This window comes from Henckelia pumila, chromosome 1, assembly GCF_033568475.1.
Source record: "Henckelia pumila isolate YLH828 chromosome 1, ASM3356847v2, whole genome shotgun sequence".
NCBI classification, from domain to species: domain Eukaryota; kingdom Viridiplantae; phylum Streptophyta; class Magnoliopsida; order Lamiales; family Gesneriaceae; genus Henckelia; species Henckelia pumila.
The window spans coordinates 69,714,673-69,741,846 of record NC_133120.1 but is presented as its reverse complement, the minus strand read 5'-3'; the positions used below and the strand labels follow the sequence as shown (position 1 = coordinate 69,741,846).

Below are 27,174 nucleotides of genomic sequence, written 5' to 3'. Positions count from 1 at the left end.
TGAATCCTTGACAACAAAGCATCGACTCCTATATGTGTCGTAACTGCACCCAATCCCGACACCTGATGACCCCAATAGAGTCGGTAAATGAGTCAAAGTACAGTACTAGCATATAGAGTCTCAATGATGTTTCAAGTAGTAAGGACTAATGGTGTACAACCAAAACCACGGACTTTATCCACTCGATAAATGATAACCACTTGGAAATTTCGGATAGGGTAGTTCGATCATTCATCGTATGAATATCCATTTGCATGCTTTGAACATCTCTATGTTCCATACCAATGAAACGTGGTAATCGGCATCGCAAATGCTAGTCTCAATCTCGAGCGATCCTTATCCTTATTAACGGACGACTCAATCGACTAGGAACTGTTTAGAATATACAGTGACTATAAGATGTGTTTTCATGATAGCCATCCCCATGTGCTACCACATCTTACATACACTATAGTATACTCAAGGTCTTCATCTAAACATCTTATAGTATGTCACAACATAATAATATGATAAAAGATAAAGTAAATGCCATTATAAAAGTGCAAATTATATTAAACAAAAGATTGTTTATACAAAGATTCATCAAAGCCCTTAGCCACAAGTTGGCTCACCGGGCACCCACTCTTTCACAAATAAAAGAATTGTACATGCTATAACGTCCTCATTCTCTTGCTGAATCTTATCCTGACTCAGGGCAAACACCTATCCGGGAACACGAGGTTTCTGATTGCTCCCAATAGACTGTCCCTGCTACCTCTGTGGAATGGAAGGATGAGAACCAAAACTAGACGCTGATCCTCCGGTACCCTGTTGACAATCCCTCTTCATATGGCCAATCTCGCCACATCGAAAACAAGCTCCTGACCTACAGCATTTCTCAGTTGGGTGACGACCTCCACAAGTAGCAAACTATCCCTGTCCCTTATTTTTCCCAAAGTGGTGAACTCAACTTGAACCCGAGCCAGAAAAAGAAGAAGACACACCCTGTTTCTTGAAAGATTGAGCCTTCAGGCCCAAAGAGCTAGCTGGACTGGAAGAAGAGAAAAAGGACTTGTTACGCCAAAGGCTGTCTTCTGCCTGATGGCATCGACTCACCATACCCTCATAAGTCATGTCCTCACCAATCGCCACTTGATCATGAATCTCCGGATTGAGGCCCTGAAGGAACATATTATACTTTATTTTGGTACTGGAAGAAATCTCTGGGCAATAAAATAATAGCTCAAAAAACTTCTGCTGATATTTGTCAATAGTCATCGTGCCCTGACGCAAACTCACCAACTCATTGGCTTTCGCCTGACGGAGAGCAAGAGGAAAATACAACTTCTGGAAAGCTACACAGAACTCTGCCCAAGTATCGATGCCTCGCGCAGCAACAAAAGATGCAGATGTGGACTTCCACCACTTTCGTGCACGCCCCTCTACAAGATAGTCAAGAGTCTCCATCCTTTGCTCCTCTGTGCATCGAAACTCGCGGAAGCAAACCTCCATGCATTCCAGCCAATTCTTCGCGTCCTTCGGTGATTCCCTTCCAACCAAAGTTTTTGGACCCATCTGCGTAAAAAGATGCATACTAAAACGTCTGTGATCATCTCGATGATGATGATGATGGTGGTCCCGATGATTCTCGCGATCGTCCCTGTCACCCAACGCCCGCCACCGCTGCCGTGGCTTTCATCGAAATCAGCTATCTGGTCAAAGGTAATAGAGGTTATCCCAAAACGGTTTTACTAAATCCCAAAATTAATGCATGTTCTAATACCAATAAATGTAGTGACTCAACCCAAAATCACTAACTAATCAGAGATTAAGCCTGCAATTAAATCATAAAACGACATTAAAAAATCCAGCGGAAACTTGAACTATAAAATACAACATACACCGGCAGAACAACCGGGCTAAATAAAATATTATACAACCACATCGAACGGAAGGTACTGAAAGTCCAACCTAACAACCTGAACAGAAATAGGATCTCCACGAAACCACTACAGCTCAACGACCGTTGCCATCGGGTCCGTCCAACCTAAGTCCTGCTCCATCAAATAGGGTGTCCAACACAAAACACTTGGACGTGAGCATAAACGCTTAGTACAGAAGTACAAATATACATATATTATGCATGAACATGCAATATGATGGGTACTAGAAAACCTATCCAGAAGACTGCTCAGTCAAGGTGCCATGATATGTAGCACGCTGGGCCATCGCATCAGAAGGTGGCTCCCATACCATACAACCATGGATATACCGATTTCCAATTCCATGGAAATTCATCCACAAAAATACGGGGCTGAGCGACCCCTACTACAGACTATGCAAATCAAATCAACAAGCTCAACGTGTGAATATATGCCGCAAAATATAATGCACATAATAATGTCACACACAACATGCAAACATAATACATGTATATTGATAAGTGCAATTTATGCACTTAATTTATATATGATTTTACTTGGCTTTTGTGATGTATCGAATAGATTTTATGCATATTTGTTGTTGTTTTTATGAGAAGCAAGGATTGGGGGAAAAGTAGCAAGAAGAAGCGGAAAGACAAATTATGGACAGAAAATTTCGAAAATTACTGAGAATTTTTTAGACATCCAAATCCGATCTCCACTGTTCATAATAAAGTTTAGGATTTTTAAAGCTTCTGTCAAAATTTCAGCTCAATCCGACGGTTAGATTATGAGATATGATTTTTGAAAAAATGTCGCGCAGCTGGAATAAGGGCAGTAGCGCGGCTGAGTGGAATTAAGCGCAATAGTGCTTAATGAAGAGCAATTGCGCCAAAGGAAGAGAAATTGCGCCTAATAAGAAGAAGAAGAAGAAGAAGAAGAAGAAGAAGCACAGTAGAGCTTATTCTAAGGGCAACAGCGTTGTTGGTGAGAAGCTTGGAAAATAAAATGGAAAGAAATGCATGCGTGCCTGCTCGAAAGGACTTGCATGCCCACGCGATGTGAATAATTTTGAAGGATCGGGTCAGAGATTTATGCGGGCCCACGCATTGTCTACTGAGGGCCCGCGCTATCGCGTTTTGAAGTTTTAGGAGTCTGATTCAAGAAGGAAACTTGGGGATTATTTTGGGCTTATCTTGGACGACTTTAGGAGCATATAAAATGAAGTTTTCTAGACACAAAGAGGGTTAGCAGCCGCCACAAGACAACACAAATTGGAGAGCAAAATCATGAGAAGAAGAAGGCTTGGGAAATCTGGAGTCAACGTGAAGAACAAATTGGAACAAAAGACGAAGATCGATCGACCGAACACATCGTCGAATATTCGGATTTGTTTTCTTCCTTTTGAGATTATTATTATTGAATTGATGTCTAGATTTCTTAACATGATTTGTTTTGACAATATTTTAATTATGAACTAAATTTTATTAGTCTAGAGGTTGATGGAACCTGATGTAGACTCTTCTACGAATTTTTAATTTTATTGAATTGAATTCTCCTAAATTAATTGTTTTTTTTCTAGATTTGATTGTCTTTTCAATTACTTGATCACTAATTGGATTGTTATATTTATTCTAAATCATTTATCGGGAGGGGGGATTTTAAATAGGACCAATATAAATTACACTGTAAATTGTTTATATATCTCGGAAGAGTGTATAACATTAACGGAGCCTTATAAAGAACATAATTTTACATATATCACTAAGACAAGATTTTTAATAGGGATATTAAAATTGAATATTGGTTGATACACATTATTTGTTGTTCGGGAGAGGGAAATAATATAATTTAAGTGTTCTTGACTATTAATTGAATAGAATTCATGAAAATTATTTAATTAGAAGTAGTTGTGGTTGAAACCAGGTGAAATAAAAAACTCTAGAAAATTTTATCTCATTGATATTTTTTCAGAAGTTGTGCGAGCTTTGCTAAAATTTATTATTTATTTAAGTTGAAAACAAAACTCCTTATTTAAATTTTTAGATAAAGTTTAGACTATTTTAATTACAAGCACTGAATAATTTTCACATTACTCCTCGTGAGATCGACACTCTACTCAATAAATATTAAAACATGACACCGTGCACTTACGGGCACAAAATTACGCAAAAATTTTTTTGCGCCGTTGCTGGTGAGTAATTTGTTGATTTTATTATAGTCTTGTTACCAATTAGTCTAGATTTTAATTTAGAGTTTTTATTTTATTTTTTTAGTTACTGATTGATTTTATTATTCTTTATTCCAGTTCATGTGACGATCTCAAAGCGTTGATTCTCTATTGTTTGATCTGGAGATCGAACGCACTGCAAGAGCTTTGAGAAGAGCAAGGACAGAAGAATTAAGGAACATGACTGAGAATGATGATGAACCGCAGGCTCCCTTGGTGCCAATCAGAGAGCACTTGCCACCAGTGATCCATACACACTACTCTGGAATAGCTCGTGGAACTATTAATGCCAACAATTTTGAGCTCAAGCCTGCACTGATTAATATGGTTCAGCAGAACCAATTTAATGGGATCACCACAGCTGATCCTCATCTGCACCTGAGAACATTCTTGGAAATAACTGATACGAAAAAGATGAATGATGTTCCTGAAGATATTATTCGTTTTTGTTTGTTTTCTTTTTCTCTCAAGGATCAGGCTAGGAGCTGGTTGCAGTCGTTGCCGCTAGGAAGCATCACTACTTGGGAGGACATGGATGTTAAATTTTTAGCGAATTATTTTCCACCTGCCAAGTCCACTCAACTAAAGATCGAGATCAGTACCTTCCAGAAGATGGACTCTGAGCAACTATATGAAGCGTGGGAAAGGTACAAAGATTTATTGAGACGTTGTACTAACCACAATTTTGTAGATTGGGAGCAAATTGAGTGGTTCTACAATGGACTGAATGCGCCTACGAGGATGTTTGTGGACTCTGCTGCTGGAGGTACCATCTTTGCTAAGGACCCTGTACAAGCCTATGACATGTTGGAGCAGATGACTATCAATAGTTTCCAATGGCCATCTAAACGTATGAGAGTCAAGAAATCCATCGGAGCATATGCAATTGATCCTCTCACCTCTATATTTGCTCAGTTATCCGCTCTGATGACACAAGTGACTGAATTAAATAAGGTGAATGTTGTAGATTCAACAAGTGGGTCGGTTGACATCAAGGAATCTAATCTCCTGAACAAGTTCAGTACATCAACCAAAGAGGTTATAGAGGCTATCGAGATAACTCTTTCCCAAATTCTTAACATTCTGAATTCCGTAACCAAGAAAATGTTTCTTATGCAAATAAGGGAGAATGGAAGCCTTCGTTAGAAGATGTAAGTACTTTTGTCAATGAGTCTAGTAAGAGGATGGCGCGAACTGAGTTTTGCCTTGACTGCCTGGAGACACATGTGGTCAATATCGGTGCCATGATGAAATCAATGGAAACGCAGATTGGGCTACTGGCAAATGCATTGAAAGATAATAATCGAAGTTAGTTCCCAAGTAATACCGAAGTGAATTCCATTGAACATTGCAAGGCGATAGAGTTGCGGAGCGGGAAACGAGTAGGTACTGAAGAAAGAAAACTTGAGAGTGAGACATCTGAGAGGACAAGAAATTCTTTAGTTGAAGAGAATAAATTTGAGGAAGAGGTTGAGGAGAAGCAAAGTGAACCTGTGCCTAAACCGATGTATAAATCACCACATCCATATCCACAGAGGTTCAAGAAAAAGGCATTGGACGAGCAGTTCTCTAAATTTTTGGAGATATTAAAAAAGATACACATTAATATTCCGTTCACCGATGCTTCTGAAAATGCCGAATTATGCAAAATTCTTGAAGGAGGTGATGTCTAGGAAATGAAAGTTGGAGGATTTTGGGACATTCAACCTGACTGAGGAGTGCAGCGCGTTATTTCAAAAGAAGCTACCACAAAAATTAAAAGATCCAGGGAGTTTTACTATTCTTTGCACTATTGGTTCTTCTAATTTTAATAATGCACTTTGTGATCTAGGAGATAACATTAACTTAATGTCTTTGTCTGTTTTCAGGAGTTTAGGACTTGGAGAGGTGAAGCCCACAACAATCGCATTGCAGCTAGCTGATAGATCTATCAAATATCCACATGGAATCATCGAGAATGTTCTGGTAAAAATAGATAAGTTTATTTTTCCTGCGGATTTTGTTGTGATAGATATGGAGGAGGACGAAAATATGCCGTTGATTTTGGAGAGACCATTCATGGCTACTGCTGAAGCCAAGATATACGTCAAGAAAGGAGAGCTTTCAATGGGAGTTGAAGGTGACAAAGTTATCTTTAATGTATTTAAAGAGGCTAATAATCCATCCATGGAGAGAGTGTTGATGATCGATCAAGCAAAAATGATGGAATGTTGCTACAAAGTTGAGAGAAATATAGAAGTGCGAAGAGACGGATCCGCCGATGGCCAATAAGAAGAAGAACAAAAAGAAATCAAAGATCAAGAGGGTTGTTGAGTATGTTTGGAGGGTAAAAGAGAAGGGAAAGACCTTCAACAAAGTGGAACCGGGATAGATTGAGTGTATAGTCGGGCTATGAACTATAAACTAAGCGCTTCTTGAGAGGCAACCCAAGCTAGTTTTTTTTGTTTGCTTTATTTTTATTTTTTTTAGTTGTTATCCTTTTTATTATATTTATATTTTGTGCATGTAGAGACTAGATATTAATAATAATTTTGAGTTGTGTAGGTGAAAAAAATTGTGGAGCTGCAAGATTTTAAGAGATACCCCTGAAGATGAGCATTGAGTGATTAAAAAGGTGCCGAGTACTGATGCTCAGTACCCAAGGAATGTGTTCTTGGTTTTATTGTACTTTTGTACATTGAGGAAAATGCACATTTTAAGTTTGGGAGGGTGTTTTAAAATTCTAAAAAATTGAAAATTTTTAATGAGTTAGTTTGAGTTAAAGACATGATGTTGTAATTGTGTTGGCCTATGATGAAGATAATTTTTTTGTGCTAAAAAGCTCGTGTTAGCTATATTTAATCTTGAGTTTTCATTCATATGCACTCTGACTTGATTTTTGACACCCTAGTGATTAGAGAAGCTTTGTGATTTTGTGAGTGGATTGGATGATTCGATTCTTTACTTTGGTGATTTATATTTGAAACCTAAGTAGACTTCTAGAAGCTTAGAAATGATTTAGGCAAATATATTGAAAGCTAAAAATTTGCCAAAGCAACATAGAAATCTTTTTTAAAAACAACTCCATCCGGGTCTGGAAAGGGATTGAAATCCTAATCACCAATCCATGGCTAACTTTGCGGATAAAATGGGGTTAATGCTCCATCCGGGCTATAAACAAGGGGATTGAAATCCGAATCCTATCTTTAGTTATAACTAAGTTTGCGAGTAATTATTGGGGAAAAATAAAAAAAATCGGTGCAAAATCCGGCGATTTTATGAAAAACTGTGATATAAATTGAAAAGTCTTTTTGATCTTAGTGAGTAGAAGTTGAACTTGGTAGAGAGTGTTTTGAAATTACAGAGCGGAGTAGATGATTCTATGAAACAAACTTGTTGCACTAGTGTATCGAAAGAGAAGAGGATAGACAAGATTGGCAAATAACACACGCACGAGAACTCTTGAGAACATTAGCCGACATATGTATTGAATCTTGAAATGTATAAATTTGGAGGTCAACTATATTACATATTATTGTTTTGCTCGGGACTAACAAAAGTCTAAGTTTGGGGGATTTGATAAGTGAAATTTATGCACTTAATTTATGTATGATTTTACTTGGATTTTGTGATGTATCAAATGGATTTTATGCATGTTTGTTGTTGTTTTTGTGAGATGCAAAGATTGGAGGAAAAATATCAAGAAAAGCGAAAATACGAATTATAGACAGCAACTTTCGAAAATTACTAGGAATGTTTTAGACATTCAAATCCGATCTCCACCGTTCATAATGAAGTTTAGGATTTTTAAAGCTTCTCTCAAAATTTCAGCTCGATCCGATGGTTATATTGTGAGATATGATTTTTTAAAAAATGTCGCGCAGCTGAAATAAGGGCAGTAGCGCGGCTGAGTGGAACGAAGCGCAATAGCACTTGATGAAGAGCAATTGCGCTAAAGGAAGAGCAATTGCGCCTAAGAAGAAGAAGAAGAAGCGCAATAGCGCTGTTGGTGAGAAGCTTGGAAAATAAAAGGGACGGAGATGCATGCTCGCCCGCTTGGAAGGAATTGCGCGCCCACGCGATGTGAAGAATTTTGAAGGATCGGGTCATATATTTATGTGTGCCCGCGCATGGTTTATTGAGCCCGCGCTATCGAGTTTTGAAGTTTTAGGAGTCTGATTCAAGAAGGAAACTTGGGGATTATTTTGGGCTTATCTTGGACGACTTTAGGATCATATAAAAAGGATTTTTCTAAACACAAAGAGGGTTAGCAGGCGCCACAATACAACACAAATTGGAGAGCAAAATCATGAGAAGAAGAAGGCTTGGGAAATCTGGAGTCAACGTGAAGAACAAATTGGAACAAAAGACGAAGATCGATTGACCGGACATGGCGTCGAATATTCAGATTTGTTTTCTTCCTTTTGAGCTTATTATTATTGAATTGATGTGTAGATTTCTTAACATGATTTGTTTTGAAAAAATTTTAATTATGAACTAAATTTATTAGTCTAGAGGTTGATGGAACCTGGTGTAGACTCTTCTACGAGTTTTTAATTTTATTGGATTGAATTCTCCTAAATTAATTATTTTTCTAGATTTGATTGTCTTTTCAATTACGTGATCACTAATTGGATTGTTATATTTATTCAAAATCATTGCTCCAGAGAAGGAATTTTGAATAGGAACAATATAAATTACACTGTTGATTGTTTATATAGTTCGGTAGAGTGTATAACATTAACGGAGCCTTAGAAAGAACATCGTTTTTCATATATCACTAAGACTATATTTTTAATAGGGATATTGAAATTGAATCTTAGTTGATGCACATTATTTGTTGCTCGGGAGAGGGAAATAATATAATTTAAGTGTTCTTGGTTATTAATTGAATATAATTCATGAAAATGATTTAATTAGAAGTAGCTGTTGTTGAAACCAGGTGAAATCAAAACCTCTAGACAATTTTCTCTCATTGATATTTTTCTAAAGTTGTGTGCGAGCTTTGCTAAAATTTATTATTTATTTAAGTTGAAAACAAAACTATTTATTTAATTTTCTAGATAAAATTTAGACTATTTTAATTACAAGCACTGAATAATTTTCACAATACTCCTCGTGGGATCGATTCTCTACTCATTAAATATTAAAACTTGACAACGTGCACTTACGGGCACAAAATTACGCAATATATATCCAACCTGGTATCTCGGATAATACGTATGTACTTTTAAGAAGAAACCCCGATCACCCTAGCAACCTAGCAGTCCAGGTAACATTCCAAACCTATAAGCAATAATTACCATATCACTTATAATATCATAAAATCCTTAACTAAGCTATCTCATACTCCCTAATAGGGATCCAAAGTTATACATGCGTCCGTAGTAAGCCCTTTGATGACGACTTCCTAAAATTTTAGGCACAATTACGATGTTGTCCCCGCAGCGCTCCAACCCTCCCGGCTTTCCAATACAACGCCTAGAAACCCCTAAAATCGCCTAAAAGGAGCTAAGAACGAGAGAGATGATTTTGGAAGATGCAAATGAAACTATGCCCGTGTCCCTCTAGTTATAGATAGGAATCGGAGCATCTGATCCTAAGTTTGGATCCTCCGATCCTGATCGGAGTGTCCGATCCATGCATCCGAAATCCCTCAGCCATACCGTGTCTAGCCTCCAAAGGACGCCTGCCGACACTCTCAGAGCCTCCGATCCACCTTCAGAGCGTCTGAAGCCCCTTCAGTGACGTCATGCATGATTTAATATTTAAGACAACTGGACTTGTGCACGATCGAAACCTCCGATCCAAGTTCTGAGCCTCCAAACTCAACAGAGCTTCCGATCCTAGGCATTGGCTCCGATCTTAGTTTGGATTGGCTCCAATCTTAGTTTGGACCCTCCGAACCCCGTTCAAACCCTCCGATCTCTTCGAATTTTTGAAACCTTCCCGACCATTTTTAAGATCCCTTAATCAAGTTTTAGCCATTTAAACATAATTAGGTGCTTGATTACTTATTTTGGAGACGGGTTACTACATTCCTAGAAATCAGGACTAGGATAACAGAACACAAAACTGAAATATCTTATTACAATACTGTAGTTACAATTACAACTTAATTGCAAAAAAATAAATACAATCAAAACAACTCTGGATGTTTAGAACACATACGAATCTCGAGCTCCCAAGTAGCTTCATTGGTACCTCATCACTGCCATTGAACCATGACCAGAGGAATGCGCTTATTCCGAAGAACTTTGTATTTTCTGTCAAGGATTCTGAGCGGTTTCTCAACATAAGACAAATCAAGTTCTAGCTGAATCTCCGTCAGATGCAGAATGTGCAACTCATCTGCCACATACTAACGAAGTAGCGATACATGGAATGCATTATGAATACCGGATAGATATGGAGGTAATGCCAAATGGTAGGCCACATCGTCGACTTTCTCCAAGATCTCAAACGGGCCAATGAATCTCGGCGCTTGCTTTCCCTTGAGACCAAACCTCATCACTTTCCTAAAAGGAGAAACTCGCAAGAAGACATGTTCCCCTGTCTCAAAATGCAAAGGTATGCGCTTGGTGTTGGCGTAACTTGTCTGTCTATCATGTGCTGTCTTGATACTCTTCTTGATTAATTCAACTTTATCCACAATCTGCTGAATCATCTCCGGCCCCTCAACCTGTCTCTTCCCTAATTCATCCCAGAATATGAGTGTTCGACAACGACGACCATAAATAGCCTCAAACGATGCCATGCCAATACTGCGATGGTAGCTATTGTTATATACAAACTCTATAATCGAAAAATGATCCTACCATGATAATCCAAAGTCCATCACTGAAGTCCTCAACATGTATTCCAATGTCCGAATAGTCCTCTCGAACTAACCATCAGTCTCTGGGTGATACGATGTGCTGAGACTCAAGGTAATACCCAAGGCTCACTGAAAACTACCCCAAAAACGTGAGGTGAATCTCGGATCCCTATCACTGACAATACTCAACGCCACCCCATGAAAATGCACAATTTCCTGAATGTACAATCTCACCATGTGATCAAAACTGAACTCGCGATTGTACGAAAGAAAATGAGATTATTTGGATAATCTGTCCACCACAACCCATATAGCATCACACTGTCTGGAGGTCATTGGCAAGTGAGTGAAAAATTCCATCGTCACATGCTCCCACTTCCATTCCGAAATCTCCAAACTATGTATCAGACCACCCAGTCATCGATGTTCTGCCTTAACCTGCTGGCAAACAAGGCAACGAGAGACAAACTGATACACACTACGCTTCATACCTTTACACCAAAATTTGGTACGTAGATCCTTATACATCTTTGCACTACATGAGTGCACGACGAATATACTACGATGTTCTTGAGACAAAAATTTCTCTTGCAGGGCTGAGTCATTAGGTACCATGACTCTGTAAGACAAGCACAATAATCCAACTATCTGAAATTGAAAACCAGATGTGTTGTCTCCCCGAGCAAGTCTCGCTAATTTTTGCGTCTTCGAATCAGAAAACTGCACTTCTTGAATGCGAGCAAACAAGGATGGGTCGGTTAACACTGAGAAGACTCGGATTCCCTGTTGCCTCTTCTTATGCTGAAACATAAACCCTGAAGAACAACATTCTCCAATGGTGCTAGCCCTTGCATTGATACTAAGAGCACTGATACTCACCTTCCGGCTGAGTGCGTACGTCTCTGGGTTAGAAGTAGTTGGATGATAATTAATCTCGCAATCATAGTACTTGAGAAGATCTAACCATCGACGTTGTCGCATGTTCAGTTCCGCTTGAGTGAACAAGTATTTCAAACAATTGTGGTCCAAAAAGTTCTCAAACCTCTCTCCATACAGGTAATGACGCCAAATCTTTAGTGCAAACACGATTGCTACAAGCTCCAAATCGTGCACTGGGTAATTCCCTTCGTGGGTCTTTCATTGTCTGGAGGCATAGGCAATCACGTGCCCATTCTATGTCAACACACAGCCTAACCTTGAAGAGATGAATCAGTATAAACTACGTAGCCCCCGGATCCTGATGGCAATGCAAGAACAGGTGCAGTAGTCAGTCTGCCTTTCAACTCGTCGAAGCTCTGCTCGCACTCGCTTGACCAAACAAAAGGAACATTTTTTATTGTAAACTGTGTCAATGGTCTAGCAATACGCGAGAAATTCTCGATAAACCGCCGGTAATATCCTGACAATCCCAAAAAGTGTTGGAAAACGTGTTCAGATCAATCAAGAATTGATACCCGGTGCAGCGGAAGTTTAAAAATTTTATTTTATTATATGGAACGATTCCATATCAAGGGTATCAAAACTTTTACGATTAAATATGTGTAAGTAAAACAAATAATCACAATTAAATATTTTACCTTAAAATCTCGAAACGAGATTATGGACACCAACAGAACTTAATCTGCTCTTCTTGTAAATTCCGGGAACCGATGGCGTCACAATCAATCACCGGAATTAGGTCCACGAACGAAAAACAGAAACCCTCTGATTGACTGCACTAGAAATCAATCAGAAGTTTTACATAGAGAATAAATAGATTTGATCTGTTAATTCGAATTGTAATTTTTCACAAAAATCACAGCCCGAATTTTCTCAAAAGGGACAGAGGAATTTTTGAAAAACCTCTTGAATAATATAGACTGATTTTCGAAAATTGCTAGACTGAAATCTTGTGTAATTTTCGGACACAGTACATATATTTATAGATAATTTCTAGACTAGATTGCATTAGGACTCTAACTCCTTAGGGCTCACAATCCATAACTTAAGCCCAACAAGCCAAGCCCGTTGTTCTAGAAATTAATATAAAATTCATCGTGACTCCGATTGATAAACTGATTTTACCAATGTGCACAAAAATCATTTCTGCATCTTTTAAAGTCAAGATAATTTTTATGAATCCGAATTCAGTGATTTCCAAAAATGCCCATCCCTATGTCATTTTAGTAAATCTCACTCCCTTTAGTTAAGAAGTCCAACTTCTCTTTCATTAAATTTAACTCTTTAAATTTAACTATCTCTACGGGGTTTTAGTAATCCATTACTTGTGTAACCCTCAATGGTTCAGGAATACAGCTAGCCGTGGGCTCACAACTCCTTGTGACTCGGAACAACAATTTTCTACTTACCCATCGAATCATGGTAAGAGCGCCTAGCAACATCGCCCCATGATTCCCTAGGTATTACTGATAGTGCCTGCAAGAACCAGTAGATTTTGGTTAGCGTACAGTACAGTCCCTTCATCCATATATCCCGATCGAATCAACAACCATTGGTATATCGAGAGTCGTTCGAGATTCGATAACTATGCATTACATCTTGGAGATCAAATAGTGACATCGTATGTGTTACTAGGAAAACCCATTAACCTAAAACACATCATGTAATCTGGCCAGAGATTCGTCACACTAATATGTCCTTAGATCGCATAGGATATCCACACTCGTAAGTATGTGGTGAATCCTTAACAACAAAGCATCGACTCCTATATGTGTCATAACTGTACCCAATCCCGACACCTGATGACCCCAATAGAGTCGATAAACGAGTCAAAGTATAGTACTAGCATATAGAGTCTCAATGATGTTTCAAGTAATAAGGACTAATGGTGTACAACCAAAACCGCGGACTTTTCCCACTCGATAAGTGATAACCACTTGGAAAGTCCGAATAGGGTAGTTCGATCATTTATCATTTGAATATCCATTTGCATGCTTTGAACATCTCTATGTTCCATACCAATGAAACGTGGTATTCGGCATCGCAAATGCTAGTCTAAATCTCGAGCGATCCTTATCCTTATTTGCGGATGGCTCAATTGATTAGGAACAATTTAGAATATACAGTGACTATAAGATGTGTTTCATGATAGCCATCCCCATGTGCTACCACATCACTATAGTATATTCAAGGTCTTTATCAAAACAACAATAGTATATCATAATATAACATTATGAAGAAAGATAAAGTCAATGCCATTATAAAAGTGTAAATTATAGTAAACAAAAGATTATTTTACATAGAGTCATAAAAGCCCTTAGCCACAAGTTGGCTAACCGGGCACCCACTCTTTCAATCTCCCACTTGCCCTAAAGCCAACTAGTCATACTACGTAATCCCATTGCTACGCGATGTTTGTCAGACAATGGTCCTGGCAAGGGCTTAGTAAGCGGATCAGCGATATTTTCTGTAGAGGCCACTCTCTCGACACTGATGTCTCCTCTTTCCACGATCTCCCGGATGATGTGGTATTTCCTTAGTACGTGTTTGGACTTCTGATGAGACCTTGGTTCCTTTGCCTGAGCAACGGCACCCGTGTTGTCACAGTACACCGGGACTGGACCAACAGCTTCAGGAATTACACCCAACTCTTGGATGAATTTCCTTATCCAAACCGCCTCTTTAGCAGCAGCTGATGATGCAATGTATTCTGCCTCAGTGGTGGAATCTGTTGTGGTGTCCTGCTTGGAACTCTTCCAAGAGACAGCACCGCCATTGAGCACGAATACAAATCCAGATGTTGATTTCGAGTCATCCACGTCACATTGGAAGCTAGAGTCGGTATAGCCTTCCAACTTCAATTCTCTCCCTCCATAAACCATGAATAAATTCTTAGTCCTTCGCAAGTACTTAAGAATATCCTTCACGGCTTTCCAATGCATTTGACCGGGATTGACTTGGTATCTGCTCGTGACGCTCAGAGCATAGGCTACATCCGGTCTGGTAGATATCATCCCATACATGATACTACCTATGGCTGACGCATATGGCACGTGTGTCATCTTCTCTATCTCTTCGTCAGTCTTGGGACACATAGACTTGGATAGAGAAACTCCATGACACATAGGTAGATGTCCTCTCTTGAACCCATCCATTGAAAACCTTTTCAATATGGTGTCGATGTAGGTTGATTGAGTGAGTCCTATAATTCTTTTAGATCTATCTCTATAGATCTGAATTCCTAGAATATAGGATGCCTCACCTAAATCCTTCATCGAGAATCTACCAAATAATCATACCTTTGTTGACTGCAACATCCCTACATCATTTCCCATGAGTAGGATGTCATCAACATAAAGTAATAAGAATGTTACCGCATTCTTAACTACTTTCTTGTACACGCATGATTCCTCCAGGTTCTTGATAAAACCAAAATCCTTTATCGTTTCATCAAATTTCTGGTTCCAACTTCTTGATGCTTGTTTGAGACCATAGATTGATCTCTGAAGCTTGCATACCTTATGCTCGCTTCCCATGGATGTGTATCCCTCAGGCTGCATCATATAGATCTCTTCCTTAATGTTTCTATTAAGAAATGCAGTCTTTACATCCATTTGTCATATCTCATAGTCATACCATGCTGTTATGGCAATAAGGATTCTTATGGACTTGAACATTGCGACTGGTGAAAAGGTTTCATCATAGTCAACTCCTTGTCTTTGAGTACAACCTTTTGCCACCAATCGTGCCTTGTAGGTCAATACCTTTCCATCAGGCCCAAGCTTTCTCTTATAGATCCATTTGCACCCAATTGGAACAATTCCATCGGAAGGATCTACTAAAGACCAAACTTGGTTAGAATGCATCGAGTCTATTTCCGATTGCATAGCTTCAAGCCATAAATTCGAATCCGCATCAGAAATTGCTTCTTTGAAGTTTCTTGGATCACATCCAATGTCGGGTTCACTTTGATCCCCTTCAAGAAGAAGATCATATCTAATAGGAGGCCTAGAAGTCCTCTCGGATCTCCTAGTAATAGGCGTGTCTTGTGATGATTCTTGAGGTGTAGGATCGCTATTTTGTATATCGGGTTCTTCTCGAATTTCTTCGAGTTCCATCATCTTGACTTTCTTATCCAATAAGAACTCCTTCTCCAAGAAGGTGGCATTCCTTGAAACAAACACTTTTGTTTCAGCAGGATGATAGAAATAATATCCGATTGAATTCTTTGGATACCCTACAAAATAACATAAGGTGGATCGATTATCCAACTTATCTCCCACTGTCTGCTTCACGTAAGCAGGACATCCCCAAATCCTCAAGTACGAATACTTAGGAGCTTTGCCATTCCATAAATCGTATGGTGTTTTATCTACTGCTTTAGTGTGGACGTTGTTACAATACTGCCGTTTCAAGCGCGTAGCCCCAAAACAAAGGTGGGAGCTCAGTGAAGCTCATCATAGATCGAACCATGTCCAACAAAGTTCGATTGCGACGCTCCGAAACACCATTCAGCTGAGGTGTCATAGAAGGAGTCCACTGAGAGAGAATCCCATTCTCTTTTAGATAGTCCAAAAACTCGGTACTTAAGTATTCTCCACCTCGATCCGATCGAAGTGCCTTAATACTTTTACCTAGTTTGTTTTCTACTTCAGCCTTGAATTCTTTGAACCTTTCAAATGCTTCAGACTTATATTTCATTAAATATAAATACCCATACCTAGAATGATCATCAGTAAAGGTAATGAAGTAAGTGTTGCCACATTTAGTACCAATCCTAAATGGACCGCAAACATCTGTGTGGATCAAATCCAACAGATTTTGACTACACTCAGGTTTCCCTTTGAAAGGAGATTTAGTCATTTTTCCCTTTAGGCAGGACTCACAAGTAGGTAGAGAGTTAATATCAGACATATCAAACATGCCCTCTCCCACTAGCTTGTTCATCCTCCTTGAGGAAATATGACCTAGCCTAGATGCCAAAGGTTTGCTGGGTTTTGACTATCGTTTTTCTTTTTAATTGTTGTTACCGGTTTATCAACATAATTAATTGGAACGTCTTTTAATTTTAAGCTATATAGATCGTTTTCAAGTTGTCCATTTCCAATCAAACATTCATTCTTGTAAATATTGCAAATCCCATTCACAAAATTGCAAGAAAAACCATCTCTATCAAGCATAGAAATAGATATAATGTTTTTGACCAAATCCGGAACATATAAAACATCTCTCAAAAATAACTTAAAATTGTTCTGCAAAACTAAATAAATGTCTCCTATAGCTTTGGCTTCGACTCTAGAACCATTCCCGAGCCTTAGCTGGGTCTCACCCATCCTTAGCTTACGACTTCTTGTCATCACCTGTAAATCATTGCAAATGTGAGATCCACATCCGGTATCCAATACCCAAGAAGAAGTATTAAGCGAAACATTTATTTCAATGTAAAACATACCCTTTGCAGTTCGCAACTGTTCGAGGTATTCCTTGCAGTTACGTTTCCAATGACCGAGTTTCTTGCAGTAGTGGCAAACGTTATCATCTTTATTCACATTTGAAACCTTGGCCTTTCCCTTCTTATTTGGTACAATCTTCTTGGGTGGGGAAGAACGTTTCTTACCCTTTCCACTTGGCCCCTTCTTGGAGTAAGAAGAAGAGCCAACCAAGAGTACCGGTTTATCCTTCTTTAATGTGGCCTCATAAGACACAAGCATATTGACCATCTCTTCAAGGGTGGCCTCTATCTTGTTCATATTGAAGTTTACCACAAATCCATCAAACGACGAAGGAAGTGAAAGAAGTAATAAGTCCGCGTTTTGCTCATGCTCCAATGTCAAATCGAGTGTTACCAACTTTTCAATGAGCCCAATCATGTGTACCCCATGCTCACGGACCGAAGTCCCATCTCGCATGCGGCATGTCATGAGCTCTTTGATGGTGGCATACCTTTTCGACCTTGACTAAGCTCCAAAAAGTTCCTTGAGGTGCACGTGTATGTCAGCAGCATTCACGGCATCCTCAAATCGCCTCTGGAGTTCATCAGACATTGAAGCTTGCATATATCATTTAGCCTTGATATCATGGTCCCACCATTGATCAAGTTTTGCCAATTCTTCCGGACTTATATTAGCCGGTGCTTCCTTTGGAGGATTCTTTTCTAACACGTAGAAAATTTTCTCCGAGTTTAGAACAATTTTTAATTTACGGAACCATTCCGTATAATTTACGCTAGTCAATTTGTTTTGTTCAAGAATTGAGTATAGTGGATTTCGCGAATTCATCGTAATGAAATACTGAAAAGGAAACAGACAATAATCAATGATTTGTTTAATTAATTTACTAAGACATAAAATATGGCGAATTTTAATTTTATGAATTACACTCCCACTATTTTAACGATTTCACTACCCTCTAGTGAAAAAGGTAAACCCTTTCCTTAGTGGGAACATGGAGTCCAATTGACAAATCATAGTCCCGAATAATATCAGTCAACCATAATTTTCAAAAGGTAGAGCCCAATTGCTTCCAAAGCAACCCCCATGTTTTCACCTCATGTCCAATAAGGGCCCAATAATATGACGCCGTTTATTGTGACATGTCTAGATGACCCATCAATATTAAGTTGTGATGGACGGTCGCCATGTAGATCCTCAATAATATGAGCCAATCCCATGGGAGTTCCACCCAACTTACAACATGTGCCGATCAATGTACAGCTTTCCGACGAACGGGCCCCCCCAATAATATGAGCCAGACCATATCTGCGGGTAGCATCTCATACATTGATCGTTGATGGAAGGTAGGAATATTTAAAAAATATTTAAATTCCCTTTGTTTATCTTGATATCAATTTTAAATCATATTTAAAATGAGGGATTTTATTTTGAAAATTTGTCTTATCATGCAATTTATGTATGCTTGCGGGATTCATACAATTTAGTCTAAACATGCATACATCAATAATATCATATATTATTTAAGGATGATCGATCCCATTAACTAATCGACCCGTGGTTGCCAATCACGAGTCTAAGTCCAATCCTAGGTGATATGCAAGTATGCAATGCAATCCTATTACATTGAGCTTCCAATTTACATTTTTTCGGTTTTCATTGTCTTCTGGGCCCACCATTTCTTCAAATCTTTGTCTCTCACTAAGTCTAATAAATTTACAATAAATTTCGATGACAAATATAGGATAACTTTTTAGGGGTGGGAACGGGCCATAAACCAGGCCCACTTTTATTACATATGACAATCATATTGGGCTATAAACCAAGCCCATTAATAAAATCCAACAACAATAAGACAAATGTAAATTATCTAACATACACCTAAAACATTGGTCATGGCAATCGATCATCCTTTATCCAATAATTAATTCAATAATTAAATAATTGGATAAACATGCAAATGCATCATAATTTAAAAGATAAAATCATATTTTATCTTATCCATCCATAAGATCATATCTTATCATCAATTGTACCAAAATAATTAATTTTATAAAATTTAATTTAACGGATAAAATTTATAAATTTTCCAAAAATTCAAATTTATCCAAAAATCAATTTTTAAAATTTTCGAACTCGAAAAATTCGATCCGATGCCTCGTGAACCAATCAAAAACAATTTTTGATCAGATCAAAAACTAAAATTTCAAAAAAAATTAAAATTTTTATTAAAAATTAAAAATAATTTTTCCGGGCTGCCCGGGACAATCCCGGGCAGCCCGCGCCCCAAAAAAGGGCCCGGGCAGGGTAGCCCATCGCTGCCCCTTGGGCAACGATGGACTCGCTGCCTTGGGCAGCGACGCTCGCTGCCTCGGGCAGCGACAATCGCTGCCCGATTTGCCCATTAAAATTCAATTTTAAAATTTTCGTTTTGTTTCAAAAACCGAGTCTTAAAAATTTTGTACAATCGATTAATTTAATCATTTGATCTGAGCAACCTGGATCTGATACCACTATTGAAAAACGTGTTCAGATCAATCAAAAATTGATACCCGGTGCAGCGGAAGTTTAAAAATTTTATTTTATTATATGGAACGATTCCATATCAAGGGTATCAAAACTTTTACGATTAAATATGTGTAAGTAAAACAAATAATCACAATTAAATATTTTACTTTAAAATCTCGAAGCGAGATTATGGAAACCAACAGAACTTAATCTGCTCTTCTTGTAAATCCCGGGAACCGATGGCGTCACGATCAATCACCGGAATTAGGTCCACGAACGAAAAACAGAAACCCTCTGATTGACTGCACTAGAAATCAATCAAAATTTTTACGTAGAGAATAAACAGATTTGATCTGTTAATTCGAATTGTAATTTTTCACAAAAATCACAGCCCGAATTTTTTCAAAAGGGACAGAGGAATTTTCGAAAAACCTCTTGAATAATATAGACTGATTTTCGAAAATTGCTAGACTGAAAGCTTGTGTAATTTTCGAAAACAGTACATATATTTATAGATAATTTTTAGACTAGATTAAGTTATAATTGCATTAGAACTCTAACTCCTTAGGGCCCACAATCCATAACTTAAGCCCAACAAGCCAAGCCCGTTGTTCTAGAAATTAATATAAAATTCATCGTGACTCCGATTGATAAACTGATTTTACCAATGTGCAATAGAAATCATTTCTGCATGTTTTAAAGTCAAGATAATTTTTATGAATCCGAATTCAGTGATTTCCAAAAATGCCCATCCCTATGTCATTTTAGGAAATCCCACTCCCTTTAGTTAAGAAGTCCAACTTCTCTTTCATTAAATTTAACTCTTTAAATTTAACTATCTCTACGGGGTTTTAGTAATCATTACTTGTGTAACCCTCAATGGTTCAGGAATACAGCTAGCCGTGGGCTCACAACTCCTTGTGACTCGGAACAACAATTTCCAACTTACCCATCGAATCATGGTAAGAGCGCCTAGCAACATCGCACCATGATTCCCTAGGTATTACTGATAGTGCCTGCAAGAATCAGTAGATTTTGGTTAGCGTACAGTATAGTCCCTTCATCCATATATCCCGATCGAATCAACAACCATTGGTATATCGAGAGTCGTTCGAGATTCGATAACTATGCATTACATCTTGGAGATCAAATAGTGACATCGTATGTGTTACTAGGAAAACCCATTAACCTAAAACACATCATGTACTCTGGCCAGAGATTCGTCACACTAATATCTTCTCAGATCGCATAGGATATCCATACTCGCAAGTAAGTGGTGAATCCTTGACAACAAAGCATCGACTCCTATATGTGTCATAACTGTACCCAATCCCGACACCTGATGACCCCAATAGAGTCGGTAAACGAGTCAAAGTACAGTACTAGCATATAGAGTCTCAATGATGTTTCAAGTAATAAGGACTAATGGTGTACAACCAAAACCGCGGACTTTTCCCACTCGATAAGTGATAACCACTTGAAAAGTCCGAATAGGGTAGTTCGATCATTCATCATATGAATATCCATTTGCATGCTTTGAACATCTCTATGTTCCATACCAATGAAACGTGGTACTCGGCATCGCAAATACTAGTCTCAATCTCGAGCGATCCTTATCCTTATTTGCGGACGGCTCAATTGACTAGGAACAATTTAGAATATACAGTGACTATAAGATGTGTTTCATGATAGTCATCCCCATGTGCTACCACATCTTACATACACTATAGTATATTCAAGGTCTTTATCAAAACAACAATAGTATATCATAATATAATATTATGAAGAAAGATAAAGTCAATGCCATTATAAAAGTGTAAATTATATTAAACAAAAGATTGTTTTACATAGAGTTATAAAAGCCCTTAGCCACAAGTTGGCTAACCGGGCACCCACTCTTTCAAAAAGCTACGAATCTCTGAAGCTGTAGTCGGACACGACAAATTCAAAATAGCTTTAGTCTTACTCGGATCGACTGATACTCCTTCTCGAGAGATAACATGACCAAGAAATATCACTCAGTCAATCCAAAACTCACACTTGCTAAACTTGTCATACAACTACTTCTCACGGAGAATCTGCAATGCAAGTCTCAAGTGTTACGCATGTTCATCAACAGTGCGTGAGTAGACCAAAATATCATCAATGAAGACAACGTCTAGGTAATCACGGAATGCCCTGTTCATCAAATCCATGAACACCGCAGGCGCATTCGTTAACTCAAAAGGTATCACTAAAAACTCATAGTGACCATATCAGGTATGAAATACTATCTTTGAGATATCCACATCTCGAACACGCAAATGATGATACCATGACCATAAGTCAATCTTGGAGTACACAAAGGTACCCTGAAGTTCATCAAACAAATCATAAATCCATGGCAAAGGATATTTGTTCTTAACCGTCGCACGGTTCAACTGTCTGTAGTCGATACAGAGACGCATAGAACCATCCTTCTTTTTTTACGAAAAGGACTGGCGCTGCCCAAGGTGAAACACTTGGTTGGATATATCCCTTATCCAATAAGTCTTGCAACTGCTATTGAAGCTCTCTCATCTCTGCTGGTTCTAGATGATAAGGCGCTCGAGAAATCTATGTCGTCCCTGGTACAAGTTCAATCCCGAACTGGACCTCTCGGATAGGAGTAAATCCTGGAATCTTGTCTGGAAAGACATCTGGATATTCACAAACTATGGGTAACTCCTATATAGGCCTGCTACCTACGGATATATCAATCACATGGATAAGGTAGTCTTCCCTAGCCGCCTCTAAAGCTTGTCCGGCCCTCAAAGCTGAGACTAGAGGCATAAGGGGTCATGCTCCCTCACCATAAAAGAACCAACTATTGCCCTCAACCGGACGAAACTGGACAATATTTTGATAACAGTCCACCGTAGATCTATAAGAGGCCAAGATATCAATACAAAAAATATAGTCAAAATCCTCCATCTCTAGAACCATAAGGTTCTCTAACAACTCAGAGCCCTCAAACTCTAATGTACACCCCAACACAATGCCACGTAAAATAAATGTACCTGCTATAACTTCCTCATTCTCCTGCTGAATTTTATCTTGACTCAGCGCAAACACCTATTCGGGAACACGAGGTCTCTGATTGGTGCTCCCAATAATCTTTCCCTGTGACCTCTGTGTAACGGAAGGATGAGAACCAGACGCTGATCCACCGGTACCCTATGGAGAATCCCTCTTCATATAGCCAATCTCGGCACATCAAAAACAAGCTCCTGACCTGCGGCATTTCTTAGTCGGGTGAAGATTGTCCCTGGCCCTTCTTTTTCCCAAAGTGGTGAATTCCACCTGAACCCGAGCCAGAAGAAGAAGAAGACACACCATGTTTCTTGAAAGATTGAACCTTAGGGCCCAAAGAGCTAGCTGGCTTGGAAGAAGATAAAAAGGACCTGTTACGCCGGAGTCTGTCTTCCGCCTGATGGGATTGGCTCACCAAATCCTCGTAACTCATGTCCTCACCAATCGCCACACGAAAATGAATCTCTAGATTGAGGCCCTGAAGGAACAAAATATACTTCATTTAGGTACTGGAAGAAATCTCTGGGCAATTAGATAATAGCTCGAATAACTTCTGCTGATATTCATCAATAGTCATCGTGCCCTAACGCAAACTCAGCAACTCACTGGATTTCGCCTTACGGAGAGCGGGAGGAAAATACAGCTTCTGAAAAGCTGTGCGGAAATCTGCCCAAGTAGCGGTGCCTCGCGCAGCAACGAAAGATGCAGATGTGGACTTCCACCACTTTCGCGCATGCCCATTAACAAGAAATTCAAGAGTCTCCATCCTTTGCTCCTCAGTGCATCAAACTCGTGGAAGCAAACCTCCATGCGTTCCAGCCAATTCTCCGCATCCTCCGGTGATTCCCTTCCAACCAAAGCTTTAGGACCCATCTTCATAAAACGATACATACTAAAATGTATGTGATCATCTCGACGATGATGGTGGTGGTCCCGAAGATTCTTGCGATCATCTCGGTCACCCCAACGCCCGCCACGGCTACCGTGGCTTTCAGCGAAATAAGCCATCTGGTCAACGGTAACAAAGGTTATCCCAAAATGGTTTTACTAAATCCCAAAATTAATGCATGCTCTGATACCAATAAATGTAGTGACCCAAACCGAAATCACTAACTAATTAGAGATTAAGCATTCAATTAAATCTTAAAACGACATTAAATAAATCCAGCGGAAACTTGAACTATAAAATACAACATACACCGACAGAACAACCAGGCTAAATAAAATATTATACAACCCCATCGAACGGAAGGTACTGAAAGTCCAACCTAACAACCTGAACATAAATAGGATCTCCACAAAACCACTGCAGCTCAACGACCGCTGCCACCGGGTCCGTCCAACCTAAGTCTTGCCCCATCGAATAGGTTTTCCAACACAAAACAGTTGGACGTGAGTATAAACGCTCAGTACAGAAGTATGAATATACATATATCATGCATGTACATGCAATATGATGGGTACTTGAAAACCTATCCAAAAGACTGCTCTGTCAAGGCGCCATGTTATGTAGCATGCTGGGCCGTCGCATCAGGAGGTGGCTCCCATAACATACAACTGTGGATATACCAGTTTCAAATCCATGGAAATTCATCCACTAAAATACGGGGCTTAGCCACCCCTAATACAGGTTATGAAAATCAAGGCAATAAGCTCAACGTGTGAATGCATGCCGCATAATATAATGCACATAATAATGTCACACACAACATGCAAACATAATACATGTATATCCAACTTGATTTTCGGATAGAACGTCACTCCCAACTTTCCAATATGATGCCTAGAAACCCTTAAAATCGCCTAAAAGGAGCTAAGAACGAGAGAGAGGATTTTGGAAGTTACAAATAAAACTAAGCCCACGGCCCTCTATTTATATACAGGGATCAGTGCGTCCGATCCCGAGTTTGGAGCATCCAATCCTGATCGAAGCCTCCGATCAATGCATCCGAACTCCCTCAGCCATACACGTGTCTAGCTTCTAGAGGACGCCTGTCGACACTAGTTCGGAGCCTCCGATCCACCTTTGGAGCGTCCGAAGTCCCTTAAGTGAGGTCATGCATGATGTAATATTTCGGACAGCTAGACTTGTACACGATCCGAGCCTCCGAACTCAACAGAGCTTCCGATCCTAGGCATTGGATCCGATCTTAGTTCGGACCCTTCGAACCTCGTTCGGAGCCTCCGATCTCTCCGAACCCTCGGAACCTTCCCGGCCATTTTTAAGATCCCTAATCAAGTTTTAGCCATTTAAATATAATTAGAAGCTTGATTACTTATTTTGGAGATGGGTTACTACATATCTATACTCCATATGATTTCTTCAAACTTGAGGCCTTTGCATCTGCCTCACCACAAGCTTGGATAACTCCTCCACGATCTCTGCAATAACATCTGCAAATGGCAGTTATTTTTAAGAATCATAACACGTAAATCAAAAAATAATAAAGCAGAGGGACTTGGAGTTGCATCTTTCAATCTTGCCAACTAGATATTACCGCATATATTATGATCTAGTTAATGTAACAGAGCATGTATGAGACCAATTATAGCAGAAATGTTGGATGCCATGTGCCCACAAGGTTAGAATAGTGAGAAAGGTTTATCCTGGGTGATTTTTCAGTACAGAAGAACACTTGTATAATAAGCACGGTATAGGGTCCAAGGATGTTAGTCACTAGTCACAAGTTGGTTTCACATAATAAAGGCCTCCTTTCCAGACCAGCTAATATTGATACACCCCGAGCCAGAGCAAACGAGACCAAGCTAATATTGATAAACCCCAAGCAAGAGCAAACAAGACCAGTTAATATTGATACACCCCGAGTCATAATAAAGGCCTGCTATCCAGACAGTTAATGTTGATACACCCCGATCTAGAGCAAATGAGACTTCTTATAATTAAGCCTATGCTAAAAACCATTTCACATAGGTCCTTAATTTACAATGTAACTAATATAAATGTTACTAGAACAATCATTTAGTGGCCTTGTAACTTCATTAGCAGACGTCCCGCAATCCAACATAAGACAAGGTATTACCAAATTCCTCAAACAATTACAGTTTACATAACAAATGGATGAACAAGTACCTTTCCAAAGTTTTATCTTTCCCTTACCATTGGTGGGTGTGGTTTATGCTAAGTGGATGTTTGAAAAGGAGCCCGTCCCTCCATCTCAAATATAAAATGTTTCAAAACTTTAAGGTCTAAGTATTTTAATAAATACCAATGATATAAATAAGCATATCAACTAACAAAACTAAGTTACCAACACTTAAATTGGTAAAATTTGGTGGCAAAATACTCTTAGGAGTCTGCAGGTGGCAGGGCTTGCTCCTGCGGCCACATATGTTGCGCCATATAAGGATGAGGATGTTGAACAAAAAGGGATGGATCTACAGGCTGCCCCACAGTTATCCCCTGAGCACCAACTTGTGGGGTTTGGCAGCCGCGGTGGCATATAATAGTAAGGAAGCCCTTCAGATGGAGCTCCAATAGAAATGGGTCCTACGGACATTGATGCAAGAACCTCATCTTTCAAATCCTCCCGAGTACAATATCAATCAAGAAATCAAATATGTCAGTCCTTGTAATTGCTGCTACAATGTCATTTATCTGTAGGGTTCTCCTTTTGTTCTCTTCAGTGTGGTTCTATGCACGTAAATTCAACTCTAGGATGAACAGCTCACAGGCACGAGAAAAGACAACAGGTGCTTTAGCTGATATCATTCTAACATCTTCATCTGCTTTCATTATCTTCTTGATTCTGGCCAAGGGCAGGCTTTGGTTTTTAAAATAAGTTATGTGACCAAGGTTTTCAAATTGTTAAGCAAGGTGATTGTGAGACCTCGGTTCTAAACATCTAATCTCGGATAAAACAATAATTAAGCATACAAGATCCAATATTAAAAGCAATAAAAAAAAAATTTTAAGAGAATAGTGCCTCGCTCGATCGATAGAACTCGACCGATCGAGCGAGCATAAATTCCCAAACTTACTGCCCGTGAATAACCAACGCCGCTCGATCGGTAAGATTCAACCGATCGAGCAGGCAACTTTTGCAAAAATAGAAACTTGGCCCAAAGTCCATCTCTCGATCGGTTAAACTCTACCGATCGAGCGATGACAACTCTGAAACAAAAGTACCAGCAGAAACTTGCCAAATCTCAAACCAATACTCATTCAAAACATAACAAGGTACTTTGTAACGCCCTGTTTTTATCTTAAATGAGTTTATTTGAGTTAATCAGAGATTACAGAGTTCTCGAGCCGGTTTGATTTTGATCAGGGTCCTTTTT

General features: G+C 39.0%; 2 protein-coding genes and 1 pseudogene across 2 annotated transcripts; all 3 read right to left on the bottom strand.

Moving 5' to 3' along the window:
* Positions 1–945: 945 nt before the first annotated feature.
* On the bottom strand, positions 946–1,554 carry LOC140864486 (uncharacterized). Its single transcript, XM_073268709.1, has one exon. It carries the CDS (start codon positions 1,552–1,554, stop codon positions 946–948), a length of 609 nt encoding a protein of 202 aa, XP_073124810.1.
* Positions 1,555–10,318: 8,764 nt separating this feature from the next.
* Positions 10,319–10,867, bottom strand: LOC140864482 (uncharacterized). The gene is made up of 2 exons (XM_073268695.1): positions 10,510–10,867; positions 10,319–10,461 (listed from the first exon to the last, which is right to left on the bottom strand). The coding sequence occupies exons 1-2, from the start codon at positions 10,865–10,867 to the stop codon at positions 10,319–10,321; spliced, it is 501 nt and encodes a 166-aa protein (XP_073124796.1).
* A 15,293-nt stretch (positions 10,868–26,160) lies between these two features.
* Positions 26,161–26,698, bottom strand: LOC140864477 (nuclear transcription factor Y subunit C-3-like; annotated as a pseudogene).
* Positions 26,699–27,174: the final 476 nt, after the last annotated feature.

Excerpts from the sequence above, each read along its gene's own strand:
- LOC140864486 (XM_073268709.1), bottom strand. The coding sequence starts at position 1,554 with ATGGGTCCAAAAACTTTGGTTGGAAGGGAATCACCGAAGGACGCGAAG.
- LOC140864482 (XM_073268695.1), bottom strand. The coding sequence starts at position 10,867 with ATGGCATCGTTTGAGGCTATTTATGGTCGTCGTTGTCGAACACTCATA. Across the intron at positions 10,462-10,509 it reads ATTACCTCCATATCTATCCG|ATGAGTTGCACATTCTGCAT; the intron begins GTATTCATAATG and ends AGTATGTGGCAG.